The sequence below is a fragment of the Nothoprocta perdicaria genome, unplaced genomic scaffold (assembly GCF_003342845.1).
Source record: "Nothoprocta perdicaria isolate Ctin4 unplaced genomic scaffold, notPer1 scaffold_1, whole genome shotgun sequence".
NCBI classification, from domain to species: domain Eukaryota; kingdom Metazoa; phylum Chordata; class Aves; order Tinamiformes; family Tinamidae; genus Nothoprocta; species Nothoprocta perdicaria.
Window position 1 is genome coordinate 4053247 of NW_020454093.1, and position 16432 is coordinate 4069678.

At 44.5% G+C, this 16432-nt stretch overlaps 1 protein-coding gene across 3 annotated transcripts in view; it reads left to right on the forward strand.

The window, feature by feature from the left end:
* The window catches only part of IQGAP2 (IQ motif containing GTPase activating protein 2), a 110299-nt gene that overhangs the window by 41794 nt on the left and 52073 nt on the right, over positions 1-16432 (forward strand). For all 3 annotated transcript variants that reach the window (XM_026036531.1, XM_026036544.1, XM_026036537.1), the window contains exons 3-4: positions 13269-13425; positions 14897-14974. In XM_026036531.1, the coding sequence (XP_025892316.1) occupies positions 13269-13425; positions 14897-14974 (235 nt within the window). The remainder of the gene's footprint in view (positions 1-13268; positions 13426-14896; positions 14975-16432) is intronic.

Here is a 16432-nt window from a genome sequence, read left to right on the forward strand (position 1 = left end):
GACGCTGTGTGTATGCTGGGCACACTCTGCTGGCTTTCAGCAGAGCTAGGAGAAATAAGGAGACCTACTCGTGGCAAGAGGCTGATGGACAAAAGGCTCGGGAGGCCGGGATTTCTTTTATTACCATGTCTGTCTGTTACTGTGCAAAAACATTGTTTGCATTTGCTCAAAAGTAACAGGCTTAAGCAGTAGCTATTAACTGTTTTACTTTCGATTTCCAGCAGCAGTTGAGTGAGTTTATTGAATTCCTGTTCAGGTAGGAGCTGTGCACATCGTATTCATTCATTCTACTCATTTCTCATCCATTTGGCTGTATTCTCTTAGACTTTTGTATGTTTTTTCTCCACTTCCATAGACTGTTGTGCTGGTGGGTTTGCAGGGTGCCTGTCCCTCATGGCAGGGCCCAGGGAAGGTGCAGCCTGAGGGCATCTGCTCTGTTTGTCAGCTTTTCTTAGTTCTTATATGCTCTTTACTTGAGCACTTGCTCTGCTTGACTGCCATATATCTTCTAAATAATAGGTGTCCACACAAAAGAAACTGAAATGCCAATTCTGCTGTATCCGTAATGGTAGAAATGTGTCCTTCTAAAGCAGCTTTTAGCGTACAATACATTTGTTGAACTAGACTTTCACTGGATGTACTTTATTTTACTGCAAGACCAGCCACGCTCCTGAAATACGACCTTCAAGTGTAAGACTCTTATGCTCAAAATTAGGAACAACTGAAACATTAAGTCTACTTGTATATACATTTTAACAATTTCAGGGGAGAAGGATGAGAGGGATTATGGATGCGTTGTGCATTGCAGCCTCTTCATATGGAAAGCTGCAGGAAAATGTGCTGCTCAGGGATTTGGCTGGGTATCAAAGGGAGTGTGCTGAAGATCTGGGAGACATACATTTTAAATCTCAGATGAAGATAAATGTCTAATGATGAAGGCAGTGTGTGTCAGTGAGAACGGCATATTCCTTAGCTGTAAATTATGTCTGTAATGCTCTGTGCACCCTAAGGCTCATTTTCAGGCTCTTTCTTGCCTTTTTCTAACATCATCCTAGGTAATTTTAGATTCAGGATTTTGGAAAAATCTGTGACCACAGGCAACACTCTTTGAAATAACGCCTTCCCATGGCCATATCCAGGCTTTCCATGTGCATTCCTATTTGCTGGCTGGCTTGGTCTGAACATGTGCGTTTTGTGTCGATGGCATTGGCCATCAACAAGACCCTCTTCCTCTCTCCAAGGCATGGCTACCTCTTGCCCCTGGCCAAGGGGCCGCCCCCCACGGTCCCCTCTGCGCCTCCAGCCTCATGCTGGGTGCTGGCAGTGGCCGTGGCCGCTGCGGTCGGTTCTTCCTGCCCCTCCTGCTGCCAGGAACCGAGTGGCGCGGGACGGTTGTGCTCCTCTTCCGGCAGCGGAGGGGGTCCCCGCTGCCCCGGCACCACAGCACCCGCTGCCTGCCTGCTGGTCGCTGTGTCACTTGTATTAATTCACTTTTATTGGCCTCAGGAGCACCTGTGGTAGAAGCTGGTGCCTTCTGCCCCTCTTGTGGGAGAGCCTCAGAGGGTGGGACAGAGGTTGCCGGCTGTGTCTCAAAATAAGCCCTGTTAAAACCATAGCGAAATGTGCCCTGCAAATGCCAGGGGGTATGGGGGATGCGGTGGTTGAGGGGGCCGTGTGGCTTTGGTGCTCACCTGTCCCGTCAGGAGCACATCAGGGAGCAACCACCCATGCCAGAACAGCAACCAGAGTCCCTCAGGCCGCGGTGCAGGGCTGGGAGCTAACAAGCTGTGGAGGTTTGCTGATTAACGTGATCAAAGTATCTAGGTCATTAATAGGCTTGGCGGGCAGGTAAATTGACTTAAAATATTTATGTTCCAAGTTCACAGGTGTAGGGGACGCCTTACTAGGTTATACTGTGTCCTGCTTGGCTGCCTCAGAGTCGCAGACCCTGAGCTGACCTATATTAAAAAAATCTAGAGCACTCTCCTCAGGTGTTTAGATGTTTGCTCCGTTGGCCTGAATGTGTTTCAGTGGCCAGAGTTGTACCTTGCCCAAGCCTCAGTATAACAGAAATGCATCTTTGCCCTACAGTTTCACACGTAAGAAGTCTCACATATTTCTTATGGTGTGTCAGCCTTTTACAGGCAATAGTGAAGCGAGATTTCCTAACCTAAAAACGAGTTCCCCAGTGGAAGGGGGCTTCTCAGGATGCCTGGTTGTCAGTCCTGGGCTTGTTTCATTTTTGTGATTTCAAAATTAAAACTTATGCCACTACTTCCCCTTTCTAATGTGGAGAAATAATAATAATACAGAGGCTTAAAAAAAAAAAAAAACTGAAAGCAGTTGGAGATCTTTGTGGGCAGTGGTGGGGGAGGTTGTGCACGTTTCGTGCACATTTCTTAATCTGTTTCCAGATAGGAATGACTGTGCGGTGTGAGATTGTGTGCATCAGCTTTGTTTCCATTTATTTTTCAGTAGTTCTTGCCTTTCAGGTAATTTTATAGAAACTATTGTGCAAACCTTTTCTCCAGGATTTGTGTACCTGAAAGTTCAGAGGATTAGAATGAACTTGCCTTTCCGGAAGGCTGATTATTGGAGTTCATGTGTTGCATAAACAGTTAGAACGACTTCAGAATTCCTAAAACTTGTTATTGTGTCTGTCTTTACATTTTAAATTGTCTTCCGTGCATGAACAAGGAAACAAATGAATCCTTTGTCTTTGCATTTGCCAATTAGTTATTTTATGTAAAATCACTGAGGTCCTTTCAATAGTCTTTAATAGCCCTCAATTTTTTTTAATAGGATGTTCTATGTATGGAGCATTTGCTGTTGGCCAGTCCTGCTTATGCTGAAGCTGGTGTTCAGAACAGATGACTGATAACAGTCCTGGTGCTGGGGTCGTGCAGCTTCTCGGTGCGGCACTGTTGGGTTGGGGTGTTGCAGGCCGAGCCATCTGCCACTGTATTGCTGCTAGTAGTTGCAATGGTGCTGTGCTCTTGGCAGGGTAAGTGCCCTTTCCAGTGTGCAATATCTGACTAGCAGGCTTTGGGCTGATTAAGTGTTTCTGGAACCTCTCGTACTGTCTTGGGTGACCTGAATATTGTGGTATTGTGATTTTTATCTCTTTGTGATTATTCGGATCGATAAGAGTGTTGCATTGTGTGGCCTGGGAGACAGGGTTCCCCTATGTGCGCAATTATTGGAAAAGGTGATCTCAAAGTCCTTAAATTGCAGCCCTGTCCCAGGCAGAACACTAGGTAGCAACTGCAGGAGTCATTAACAATGACACTTAAATTTCTACAATGCCAAACACTGTCACTTTCTAGGCTAGTTTTGAAATGGTGGTTTTGCTTCCAGACCTTGCTTGGTTGCGGCCTCTGCCCACTAATGGGGGCTGTTGCGAGCAGGGGCTGCAGCTGGGCTGGTCTCTGCCTGTGGCTGTTTTGCACTATTTTTAGTTATATGAACTCAGAAAAATTAAACTTGCACTGAGAACTTTCCTCGGGTCTTCACTAAACTTACATCTTTGTTTTATAGGAATTTTGGATAATGCTCTTAGTATAAATCAGCATTAACTAATTAAACTATTTTCTACAGTGATCTCAGTTTTTGAAACTGAAACAACCTGATGGCCCTGAGAGACTAAACTTTTTACAGTAACTTTTAATTGACAGACTGGTGATAAATATCAAGCGGCAGGCACTATGGTGATTTCATTGTGATAATGGATTTTTTCTACAGTAGTTGCTATGAAGTGACTGTGAATATAGGCAGAACAGTTGATGGTGTCATTGGAATATCCTCCCTGTTTCTGGTGCTCCACAGGGACACCCAGGCCTCCCTTATGTTCTGCTACAGGGGGACTGCTCAGCCTCATCAGTATGAAACAATACCAGCCTTTCTGCAGTCCAGCTTCTACCATGGAAAGCATTTTGATTAGACATGACTGATCTTTATGCCTGGCTTCCAATCTTCCTCGTGATTTTTTTCCCTCCATTTATTTATAGATTCCTAAGTACTGTTATGCTGCTGCTGATGTTTTGTCTTTTGTAGGCCTGATTTGTGTGTGTGTGCCTTAAAGTTTTAGAGGTGCCATTGAGTTTGGTAGATGAGTACACCAACCGTTTTGGTGTTTTTCCAACAAAAAGACCAGCATTGTTTGCAAAAGCATTGGGAAAAAGAAAATAGTAAAGTTAATAGTAGATGCTGTGGATGGAGTTGCTTGCTTGCATGCCTTGGTTTTTATGTTGTTTCTCTGTCTTCTGTTTCTTTTGACAAGAGACAAGGCTTAAAGTTTAATTTAAGGTTTCAACTCCCTCTTGCTATTGCCTTTTTACTGTGTTTACATAACACCAAATGCTTTTAACAACAGCTCAGCCTTGCACAAACTGGCTCTTTCAGGCTTTTCACTTTAACATCTTGTTCTCTCATCCATGTCTTTTAATTCTTACTTGGCTGCTGTCCTGCACCTACTTCTTAAGTGTCCCAGCTGCTTGTCTGGTAGCTGTACTTCTTGGGCCCTTTTTGTGCTCTCCGTACCTTGTACATGCTGCTGGCTGCCTTCATAGTTCTTTTTTGAAGACTTAGCATTTTTTGAAGACATGGCGTTTTTTGTCAGATGTTAAGACTGTAAAACAAAAATTTCTGAATTGAATTCAATGGACTTGAAATCAATTGGTCAGGGAATCAGAACAGGGCCCTGGGTCTTAGCTAAGCTCGAGTTTGGTTTCTTGCTCTGCTCTTTGATCTTGTACATGGTCTTCAGACAGTCTCCACCTGGGCTTTCTGAAGGTCTGGATGCGTCAATCATCACATGAAGGTCTACGGGTAGGGCTGTGAGCTGCTATGGATGGTCTTGAATTATGGTCTTTGTTTTAGCAATATACGGGCTGCTGAAGCTATATAGGCAGCACTTCTCCAGTCTGCTCATGGATGTGGCTGTAATCCAACTTCTACTCTGCAAGGAAAGGTAACAGCTCATCCCCATGGAGAGCTGCTTAGTCTTCACCGGTACTCCCATAGAAGGATTGCACAGTGGTAATGGGCAAGCAAGCACATAAGTGCCAGATGACAGTATATGACTGAGGGCCCCTTGAATGTTTCTTCAGCTCCCTTCCAAGTCCAGCTAATGCTGAAAACCACATGTTTATGTGCTGGGGAGGAGTGAGCAAAAGATGTGGGTGTCCTGGCAGGCAGGTTTGGCTTGTGTAGCAGCCTTCACCGGTGTCACTGCTGTTGTAGGGCACTTTGTACTCTCTAAAACCTCTTCTACAGACTCTCAAAATAATTGCTAACCCCCCATGGTGGGACTTAGGCTTTGGGCAAAGGCCAATTGTGATTTAAGATTAGCAGGGCTATGGAATGAATGATTATATAAAAGAACTGCCACTAGTTACTCTCCTGCAAGGTTTTAGTGACTTGTTAAAGGAGCATATTTTTTGGAAAAAAAAACCAAAATGCTGCTGTTCAAAGAGGCTTCCTGAGTGATTATTGAGTTGTCAGTCCAGAAACCTTCAAATTGCTTAATCCAAAATACTACATGCTGGATTAGGTGGTGGAGGAGGATTGCTATAAAACATATTATATTGCAGCTGCAGACTTCACTTGAGGCTGAGAAAATCAAACTACAGTAGCACATGGCAAGGCAGCAAGACATGCAAAAGTCTAAACTGTGGTTTTGGAGTCCCTGAGCACAGATATTTTGTTTGTTTTAGCAAGCTTGTGTGCTTGAGGGAATGACTCTTTAGACATGTTTCTACACTAGCAAATGCCATACTGTGTAAGAAATTATTTTTTTTGCTGTGGCTTCTTCTGTTTATCATGTCAGTGTTCTGTTTAAACTGACAAAAAATGTAAAGTATAGATAGTCAAATACTGAATCCCACTTTCCTTCATTTTGGATGAAAATACTTTGGTTTGTAGGGTTGAGGGAGATCCTTTGTGCTTTTATGTGGGACTGGCTATGGAGCTTATGTCTGCACTGTCTTGTTTCAATGGTTCATCTCTATCATCTATCTTAAATCATGCTTTCCATGAGCTGCTGAACAATTAGTGCTGAGCTGTTGCTGCAGGAGGCACTTGTGTTGCTGCTGCTGCTGCTGTAGAGCCTGCTTTTGACCTGGGATCCATCACATTGTGCAGTGCTTGGGAATCCGGGATGGGGGAAACAAATGCATGTGGGCTGCGAGGTCCATAGGAGATGGCTCATCTGTTTCATCCCTTTCCCTCTTTTCCTCCAAAAGGAAACTCAACATTTAGTTTCAAATAGGAAATTTCAAGCCATGTTTTCCCTCAGATTTTTTTTATCAAGGTGTTTGGACTCTGACTTAATCTAGGTGCATTTCCATCATGTGGTCGGGTAACTTGAGCACTGTGCTTTCTCTCAGTTGTGAGGTGACCTTTACGTGGAGAAATAGTCACTGCAGCCACTCAGCTTCCTGCGGTGAAGCGAGACACCTTCCCGGGACCCCTTCCCATCTCCCACCAGCCTTTCCAGGAAGGGAACATCTCCCTCGGTTTCCAGCCCCAGCAGCCTGGAGCCTGGCCAAGAGCAGGGCAAGGGGACGAGGCCTCCTCGTGACAGCCAGCTCGGGCTTTGTCAGCGCCGGGCGCCTTATCTCACAGGGCAGTTGTCGAGCACGCGGTTGATACCATGAAATCTTGATGTCACCGCAGAGACAAAAGGCCACAGAACAAAGCGTCTTCTCACGGCAAAGGTTGGGCGCTGCACTGAGACGCAGGCGTGTGGTGCTGCTGCCCATGGGACGTTGTCTCCTCGTTGGAGAGTCTCCAGGTCTTGTGTGGTGGAAGTGCTGAGTAAGCAGCGGGGGCCGAGGGCCACAGGCTGTGCCGGGCCTTCCCGGCACCTTTCCGGAGCAGCAGGTTGCCTGGTGGACTCTAATCACTGATTAACCCACATAGGGGACGAGTGGACTAAACCAGATTAAGGTAATTTGCAGTATCTGCACTGCCATCTTGTGAAGCAGACTTTTATAACACCTCCAGGATTATTTTGTAAATATGGCAGTGACTCCATGGCAACAGAAATCTGGTGTGGAGAAATGCTCAAATGATTTATTGCTGCTTGTGCGTGGCACTGAGGGCCGAGCCGTTACTGCTCCCTGCTTCTGCCCCGGCAAATGGAGTGTGAAGTTCAGAAGTGCTTTGATCAGGGAAAGGGACGTTGCAACAGCCTTCACACAGGTGTGCACAGCTCAACAAGCTACAGCAATACACAGTGACAACTAATGCTGCAATACCTGTGCGTGAGGGATCCATACACTAATTTGTCTCATTGTTTTCAATTGCTAGTACAACTTTCACTCCAAGTCAAAGAATCCTCTGATAATATTTATAGGGCTTTTGTCATGAAAATGAATGAAGGTGCCATTAAATCTTACATTAGCTGGAGACCCAGAGATGTGCAACTTTGAGCTAGAGTCTGCAAGGATAATAAGTTGGAATTCTACTAGTCTATGCTAAGTATCTGTTACGAAATGACTTGATACTACAGGGCTGAAGTTCTGTTATTTTGTATAGCTGAGTAAGCCATGATGTCTTCCTTGCTGCTGTTTTCATGCTGCTTGCATGAGATATCAATAGTGGTGACTGGAATGACTTGCGTCATGTCGTCCTCCAGGTGTATGAGGTGACCTCTTACCACAAAATATTGACTTCTTTCACACAAAATATTTTTGTTTGGGTAAGCTTTCACATTCAGTGGAGTCTGCCACTGGAGTATGAAATTATAGCTTCAACTGTAGGAGATCCTGTTTCCAGGATATCTGGCTCCAGGAGCAAGTTGTCAGCACGAGCTATGGCTCTAACATGAGCCAAGGCTCCCAACTGTACCAAGGTTTGGGGTTGAATGCACCAGGGAATGTGAAAAGAGCCCTACAGAAAGCAGATTTCCTGGCTGCCTGTTCCATCACCGCTCTGCATATCCTTCAGGTGGGGACTAAGTCTGCAGGTGTTTGGTAAAATCCCTGCTGTGAAGGCAGTCGAGTTGGAGCTGTTCTTAGAGTGGCTGGAGACTGGAAGAAACGCAAGGCTGTTTGTGAAACAGCCTTTCTAGCATTTCTGCTTCGGTTGCTGTGTTACACCAAAGCTTGTAGGCTAATCAGAACAAATTCCAAAGGTAAAATACATTCTTTGCTCACAAACAAATCAATGCCGCTTCCACGCTAGGGTCAGCTGTGCAGTACGGCCAGCTCTGTTCTGCTGCTCTCATGTTCCTTTCTGAGACGTGGAGGGGTGAAGAAACATTCTGTCTTTCAGTCTTAAAATCAAGTGAAGAGTTACGAGCTGAGATTCCTTAATCTTTAATTTCAGAAACTAGAGACTTTTCTATTTGGAACTTGAAATGGCCAGTTCTTGTGCTTTAAACTATTGTATAGTTATTTTAAATCTCTGCAGTAAAAACTTTGAATAAAAAGATCTCAGCCTCACAGGTATTTACAGTTAGAATCCAACACTTTGCTGTGAGTCTCTCGCTGTCTCTTTTGTGCTCTTCTACTAGCAAGCCTTTTTTATCCTCTGCTAGAAATGAGATCTCTATGGATTATTCTCTAGGTCAGAAGTCTGTTTCACTTCCCCATGATGCACACGTGCTGGTATCATTAACGGGGCTGAAAGGCTGTTGAGAGCCAAGGAAGTCGTAACTGGGTAGTAAATTACCTTTACATTGTCTTTACATCTGCCTTTTTCACAGCGCCATCCTGTGCTTTGAGTTTTGGCTCTGGAGTCTTGCTTCTCCAGAGGTCTGCTTCCCCAGAGACATAAAACTAATGTCTTTGGATCTGTCTTGCAGCACGAATTGGAAAGGGCAGGGCAGTGCGCATATAAATTCTGCCACAATATCCTGTTTGTGCCAAATGTGATGGGCTTTGGATGGATATGCACTGTTTTGCATCTTCTCTGAATGTTAGCTGAAAGGTTTCTGATCCTTCAGCCAGCAAAGTGTTTTGCTGACCACACAGACGGTCAATGACAGCTTCAGAGCTGGTTGAATTTCTGGCTCGGTGTTGGTGCTTCCAGTTCTCTTGACCATCCTCTTGATTGAGATTCAATTTGCCTCTGCCTTTAAAGTGCAAGGCTGTTCTCATTGTGCTGCTGCTGTTCTGTGTGATCCAATCTGGGAGCTGGAATCTCCTGGTGAGCAGGATGCTGTTTACTGCTCGTAGCTCTGGCACAGAAGTCATCATTGTTATCTTGCCAGAAACTCGCTGCTCAACTTCTGTCTGCTGCCGCTTGCCAAGGATGAAAACAGAGCTGAGCAGTGCAAATGGAAACTACCTCTGTATGCACTCCTGTCTGCTTCTACAGTACGTGGTATTGAAGTTTTGTACGTGGTATTTAAAGTTTCTACTTACTTGGTCTCATCTTGTTCTGCTTTAAGGCAAAGTCCTCATATTGTGCTGACAAGTGCTGCAGCATGCTGAAAATAAAAGCCAGTTAGCTTTGCTTTCTGGTGTATTTATGTTTCTAAGCATCTCCTTTGAGGAAAACATCTGTTCACACTTGTTGCAGGCCCACTGCCAAGATTCAAATTTGCCTAGGGGTTGTTTTAATGGTGGCAAGCTCTTGCTGGTGCTGCCCAGGCCTTCAGAGCAGTTGGGTGTTTGTTGCCCTCCAGAGACTCCCTCTCCCTCCTCTTACCATGAAGCATGTGGGCTGTGCTGTCCTGGTTGCTGGACCAGAACAAGTATTTAATTCTGGGGCCAACACTGCTTTTTTTGTTGTTTATTTCAGGCCCTTTTTTTCTAATATATAGGCCTGAGGGTGTCACTTAAACTAATTTTTCCTTTGCTCTACTCGCTTTCTTCAAAACAGAAAATATAATCGCAATATTTTGTCTTGTGCCGTGAGTTTTAAGAGAAGAGATACAGATTAGTTAGGGCTTGGCTGTTGTAGACACAGCAGTGACCAAGATAAACATCCTGTTCACTGCTCTAGCTACTTTTCATGGCATACACCTGTCAGCACATGAAGCTTGTTTAAAAACCACAGCATTAGTTATAAGCTTGCATTGCCAGAAGAAAAGGCATGATAGATACGCCTATGTGCATTTGATAGTTATGGTAGTCTGACTACACAAGCTTCGTACTGAAGAAAAACATGCTGTCCAGGGCTGAGTTATAAGCCCTAAGTCTTGCATAGCCATGGCATTAACTAGCTTTTTTGTGGGGAGCAGTTCATGCAACAGTCATCAAAACCTAGTGCTGAGACTGCAGGACTGTGCGCTTGGGAAAAGCAGTGGCAAGCCAAAGACAACGCTGCTTTTCCCTCCAAAGAAAAATAAAGTGCTTTAAAGATACCTATAAATCCTTAGTGCTGGTTGGATATCTTCTGTTTCATTTAGAGAAACAGAAGTGGAAGGGACTTCTGGATTTTTCTCTGTCCTGTCTGCTGCTGTTGGCACTGTATCACATAATCCCTTTCATCAGCTTTTGAATTGCCTATTAAAAAGCAGAACCTTGCAAGTAATGTTTTTAATGGCTAAAGCCACAAATCCCTTTTCACTGAATCAGTGCAAATTGGTGAAAACTGCTGTAATTGGAGTAACTGGAAAGTGCTGCAGATACCTCAAAAGATACTGGAGAGGAAGGAATGGAGCTGATTATTAATTAAAACGTCTAGGTTTATCCATATTGGTAGAGTTTCAGGTAAATTTTGAGGCTTTTTCTCTGAAAAATGGGCAAATTGGAACAAGTTCGCTCAGGGCAGCGCTTGCTGTGTCTAAGTGTTTCAGCAACTTGCTACCATAGATAAGGAATTGGTTAACTGTGATATACTGCTGCTCCCTCTGCTGTGAAGCTTGATTCTCAAAAGCTCTAAGGTAGTCACCTCATTGCAGGCCTGTGAGGATTTTTGTCCCTTTTTTCCCTATGGATGTGCACGGTCTCTTGTTGAATAACAAGTGCCGCAGGAAAAGGAATTAGGGGGCATGGGGGGTTGTATAATCAGTAACTGAAAGCCCTGCAGAGGTTGACTTTCTGCCCATGGAGGTGACCACCTCAGTCTTCTGCCTTGCTCCTCAGCAACCTTCCACCCTAGTGCTTAGTAAGGTTTGCCAAGGGGTGCTGAGCAGTAAAGCTGCTAACTTGTAATACCTGGATCTTTGCTTACACGTGCAGGTTGCTTTGCCAGTGACCTGCAGTTGTCCTGGGAGGGAGACATGAGGAAGGGCTGCTTGTGGTGGAAAGCAGACAGCAAGGCTTGGGCTTCACGGGGAGGTCCTGCAGCAGCTGGTCTGCAACCAAGAGCTAAGACAGGCAGAGGTTGCTTTTAAAGAGCAGATGGTTGTGCCAAAAGGGAGAAAAGCTTTCTGTGTGTGTGCTTAACTTGAAAGAAAGTTCATATGTCATCATTTTTGACTCCCTGGACCAAAGATGTCAAAAACGTCTTAACAAGGAAACTGAGATTGAGGAGTGTGAAGGATCTAGCGTGATGTGCTGACCGCTGCGGAGGAGGCGTGCGGCTCATCCCACTGGGATGGCCCCACTGACAACAAGGTCAAACCAAGCTCTTGGTGAGCACTCCTCATCCATTACTCAGCAAGCTCTTTGTGCATAGCCCTTCCAGAAGGCACATCTTTAGGAAATAAGTTCCATAAAAATAAGTAGTTGGCTCAAGCAATGCCCAGATTTGCCATGAACTAGAGCAAAGGGTTTTTTTTCTCTCCTTACCTTATATTTTAGAGAAGACAAATGCTATGCTGCTTTGTTTTAGTGTGTATATTTATTCAGTCTATAAGGTGTCATTAATAATGATGACTTTTAGTGTCATTGGCATGGATCCATGAAGCATAAATATGCAGCGTTGGGCGGCAGAGAGAAACGTGTTGCTGAAACTATTCTTTTCACTGAACCAGCTTTTATGCTGCAAACTACAGTTCTCCTAATGACACTCATTTCCAAGCAGCTTTGTGTGATATTGTCCAAGATTTATGGCTGGTGGTTTCCTGAAGAGCTGTTTGGGTAGTCTGTGCTTCAGCGAAACAACTTTCATATGTTCTGTAACGAATCCAAAAGTGTAATGGAATAGGTCATTTGTCTTGAGCTCTAACACGGAGCAAAATGATGGAGCAAGCTTTTCCCCCTCATTGAGGGGGAGAACCTGGCTCGCTTCCAAGCCCAGTTCCAGCACTTCCCAGCTTGCCCCGCCGGAGGTGATCCCAGGGCTGTGACGCTGTGCGGAGCTGCTCTGCCTTAATGACACTAAAGCAGGCGAGTGTCTTCAGCTTTGTTCTCGTACAGTTGTGGGGATATTAATAGCCTCTTAACAGCAGAAATTGCCTAAGTGCAAAAGTGTTTGGAAGGCACTGAACAGATTTATAGCCCTTGTGTGAACACCATCGCAGGGGTTTTTTTTTTAAAGCCCACCAACGTCTGTTCCTGTTGTGAGGATCCTGATCTTTCAGGACTATTTTAGCAGCAGTTTCTTTTGGCTGCTCAGTATTAGTGTTCTTTCTGGATAGTGCAGAACAATATTTTATCACTTTACTGGCCTTTTGTAATAATTGTTAGTACTTTCTATATAACACCTTAGTATCACTAAATTGCAAAAAACAAACTCAGAAAAATGGAGCTAGCTCGTCACCTTCCTGAAGGATTTAGCTTCTTTTCAGGCAGCAATGGCTGCTCCCACTGTTAGGCAGAGGGAATACGCTTCAACCAAGTTGCTGTTAGCTAGCCCTGAAATGCATGGTGTCTATTGGGCTGCTTAAACAGGAAAGATGCTGCTCCATCAGGAATGGCTTTGCGCTGTCATATGCTGCAGGGATAGGATGAGAGCTGCTGCGTTTGTGCTGTGCGTTGCAAATGTTGCTGTGACCGTGTCTTCTGGCCACTGTGTGCACGGGTGCTCTGGGGTTTAGGCCAGGTGATTTTTTGTCTTCTAGGTGTCTATAACAATTCCTTGTGTTCTTCTGCATTTCCACTTAAATTACTGTCTGTTTAAAAAGTCTAATGCTGGTCAAAGCATCTGAGACTTTTCAGGCAGCAATTGTGGAAGTCCTTCCTAATGTGACTATGTGTCCATCAAAGAGCTTCATGCACAGGTCATCAGTCCTTAACATAAGGTACATGTGTGATTCTTTAGGTATTTTGTTCTTCCATGCTATTGTTGTTTTTCTTAATTTGTACCCTTTTTCTTACTAATTGTGCTAATTTTTGTGGCAAACTCTTTAAAATGTATGATGGGTGTGGGGAAAGATGTTCTAACATCGTTAGAATTGCAAATGACATGTTTGAACGATGTATTTGTAGATGGATGGAGGTCTGCTTGGATGAAGAACTGCCTCCTACTACCGAGCTGGAGGAAGGGTTAAGAAACGGTGTCTACCTTGCCAAGCTAGCAAAATTCTTTGCCCCTAATGTGGTGTCAGACAAAAAGATCTACGATGTGGAACAGACACGTTATAAGGTAATAATAAAGCTATTCAGTTTTCTCGCCAGTGAGGCAAAGTGTTTTAATGTTTCTCTTCTACCTCTTAAAGATACACATGTGTTGCTGCTTAACCTTTTTTTCTGTAAGCCTGTCATAATGAGAGGGAAGGTGTGTAGCACTATGGAGCCAGTATGATAAGCTAGAAATATCTTATATTTAGAAAAACTGTTAATTCCAGTTAATGTTTTGAAAACTGAACAAACTCTACCTCCAGGGAGAATCTGTACAGTCATTCATCACTAGGAGTTGAAACCAAAGGCCCTTCAGTAATTAAATTTGGTAACTATTCTTAATTTTCCTCATCTTGTATTGAAGGACATCTATTTCATTAGAATTGCACGTTTATTTCTGCTATCCAATTAGCACCTGAAGAAGAAAAAAATGCTAGCTGTGTTTAGCTTGCTGTAAGTTGAACAAGTTCTTCATTAACTCCATGATCCTCAATAGTATATGCATACATAGGTATGTATGGTGTGTTATTTCAACTTTTAGAGGAAGGGAATTTAAGAAATATATATTTACATTTTTAGCTGTTATATAGTAATAAGTGGTTGTTATTTGAGAGATTAGAAACAAAGCTTGTCTAGTATCCGTATGGTTAATGGGGCCTCTATGTAAGGTAAGAATCATGCTTATGTTTAAACATTTCCTTTGAAGATATCCAAAGTTCGGACTTCTTTCGCCCTCCCTCCTGGCTCTTAAACAAAAGCACTTTTCTGCTTTGCTCTCTGACTTGTGCCTTTATAGGCTGTTGGGGAGGGCAGGTACTGACTCCTGTGTTGAGCATCTGGTAAGTGGAGGAGGGATGCTCTGTTCACCCTTTTTGGACTAGAGGTATGTGTAGCTGGAGATTCTCATCTCAGCTTTGCTTAGTGCAATTTGTTGATGACTTCTTGTGAAATCTTGATTTGCATGGTATTGCCCATTTGTTGTGCTTAGAACATTAAATTAGTGCCTAAAAAACCACTGGGGCCTGGAAGTTTCCGACTGTGAAACAGGTAGGGAAGGGCAAACTTTTCTATGCTATGACTACAGCAAATTAAAATTTTCCCCAGAAGGTCAATCCTCTCTTGTGGCTAAGACCTTGTTATCTGTGCACTTTAATGGTAGCACTGAGGGGTATTACCACTTCCATATTTTGGTCCCTGGTGTTTGACAGACAACCTTTATTCTTAAAGACTGCTGAAGGGGAAAAAAAAAAAAAATCCGTTAAGTCACAGTGAATCTACAAGTATATAAATCTGGCTTAAGTGATTTAGGAAAATGTGACAATGTGGGGCTGTTATGCCTTTTCATAGCAGGATTGTAGTGGTGGTGGTTTGGTCTCCAGGTCAAGTGAGGGAAAATTCCCTGAACTCTTCTTTAAAGTATGACTGGGATGCAGCCGAGGGATCAATAAAGGAATTTATTTTGCATTATTCTTTTTTTCCTTCTGTGCTTCCAACAGAGATCGGGCCTTCATTTTCGACACACTGATAATACTGTGCAATGGTTAAGAGCAATGGAGTCCATTGGTCTACCTAAGGTAAGCATCTAAATTACAGAAAACAGAATGACTCAAGGCACAGGCTCAGATTTCCTTTTGTTTGCTCAAATATGAATAGTTACTTAGAGCAACCCTACTGGGAAGGCTTGTGCAGGAAAGGAAGGGAACGCTGGAAGCGGGAATGATGTCAGCTGTATGGTCAGCTCCAGAGCGGAGGCCGCTGTGGAAGATGAGCTGTGGGAGGAGGCGCTCAGGCTACTGCTGTCCTGGGAAATCAAATGGGAAAACTGGCAGAGTTTTAACTACATCTTGCTGTTAGTGCAGCCTCTCAGCAGGGGCCTGAGTAGAGCACAGTTTAAAATGGAAAACTCTGTTATACTTGTTTCCTTTATGTTACTATCTCCTGTCATGTTCTTGCTGCCTTTTCCTCTTCATGTGTGTCCTGGTTTTCTCTGCCTCTGCCCTGTTTCTAGACTGCCCTTGCACCCTCCAGTGTGCCTGCATGGCTGTGCTGGTCCTGTTCCTGCTGCTTTCCTGGGTCACTTTCCATGTTTACCTTCCTTCTTGCTGCTCTCGGCTTATGTTCCCCTTCTGCTGCTGTTTCTGGGCACCAGTGAGTTGTCTTTCTTTTTGGGGTAAAAATCATTTTCAGAAGGGCTCGTGCAGCCTGGGGTGAGCGCTTGGGCCCTGCAGGCTGCCTGGCCGCAGGGTGCCCCATGGCCAGGAAGAGGAACCTGGAGCTGCCACCAGAAATGTAGAGAGGAGGAAGAGGAGACGCTGCCTGTGTTGGCTTTACACCCTTCTAGCCCCTCCAGTTCGCTGTCCCCTTTGCCCCGGCCCTTCCTTCTCCGAAAGGCCGTGCTCCTGTTGCCAAGAGGGTCGCGGCCGACAGGTCTCAGCCTGCCCAAGCAGCCGTGCCCGGGCGGGGAGGAGGCCGCTGTGCTGCCCGCTCGCGCTCTCGCCTTTCCCGCTCCGTGTGGGCCTGGCCTCTGGGCGCCAGGCCCGCGCGGCGCTGCCGGCTCCCATGGAGCCCGCTCCACTTCCATGGGGAGAGCGCTCAGTGACTGGAACCCCGGGCTGGGAGCGAGGCCAGGAGCAAATTAGCGGCAGAACCAGAACTGGAACTTATGAGGCGACTTGTTGGCTAAAATATCGCGTTTGTCTCTGAATACCATTCTCTGTAAATGGTGGCGGTGTTTAGAGCCGAGGATGCTGATTAGAGTTTAGCCTTTTTAAGCTATACTTCATGGGGAGGGTTCACAGTGAAGCTTCGCTAATTGTAACCGTATCAGAGGTTTGGGTTGTCTACAGGACGAATTCTACTTGCTGAGATCTTGCAACAGGATTAAAAAAAAAAAACAAAAAAAACAAAAAAAAAACAAACCTGCTGAAATATCTGCCTATGTTTCATGTTTTTCAGTCTATTATGTAACTTTTGCATTTCATTAAAATGCTCTTTATGAAAATAACTGATAAGTAAGGCCTCAAAAGAGAGTT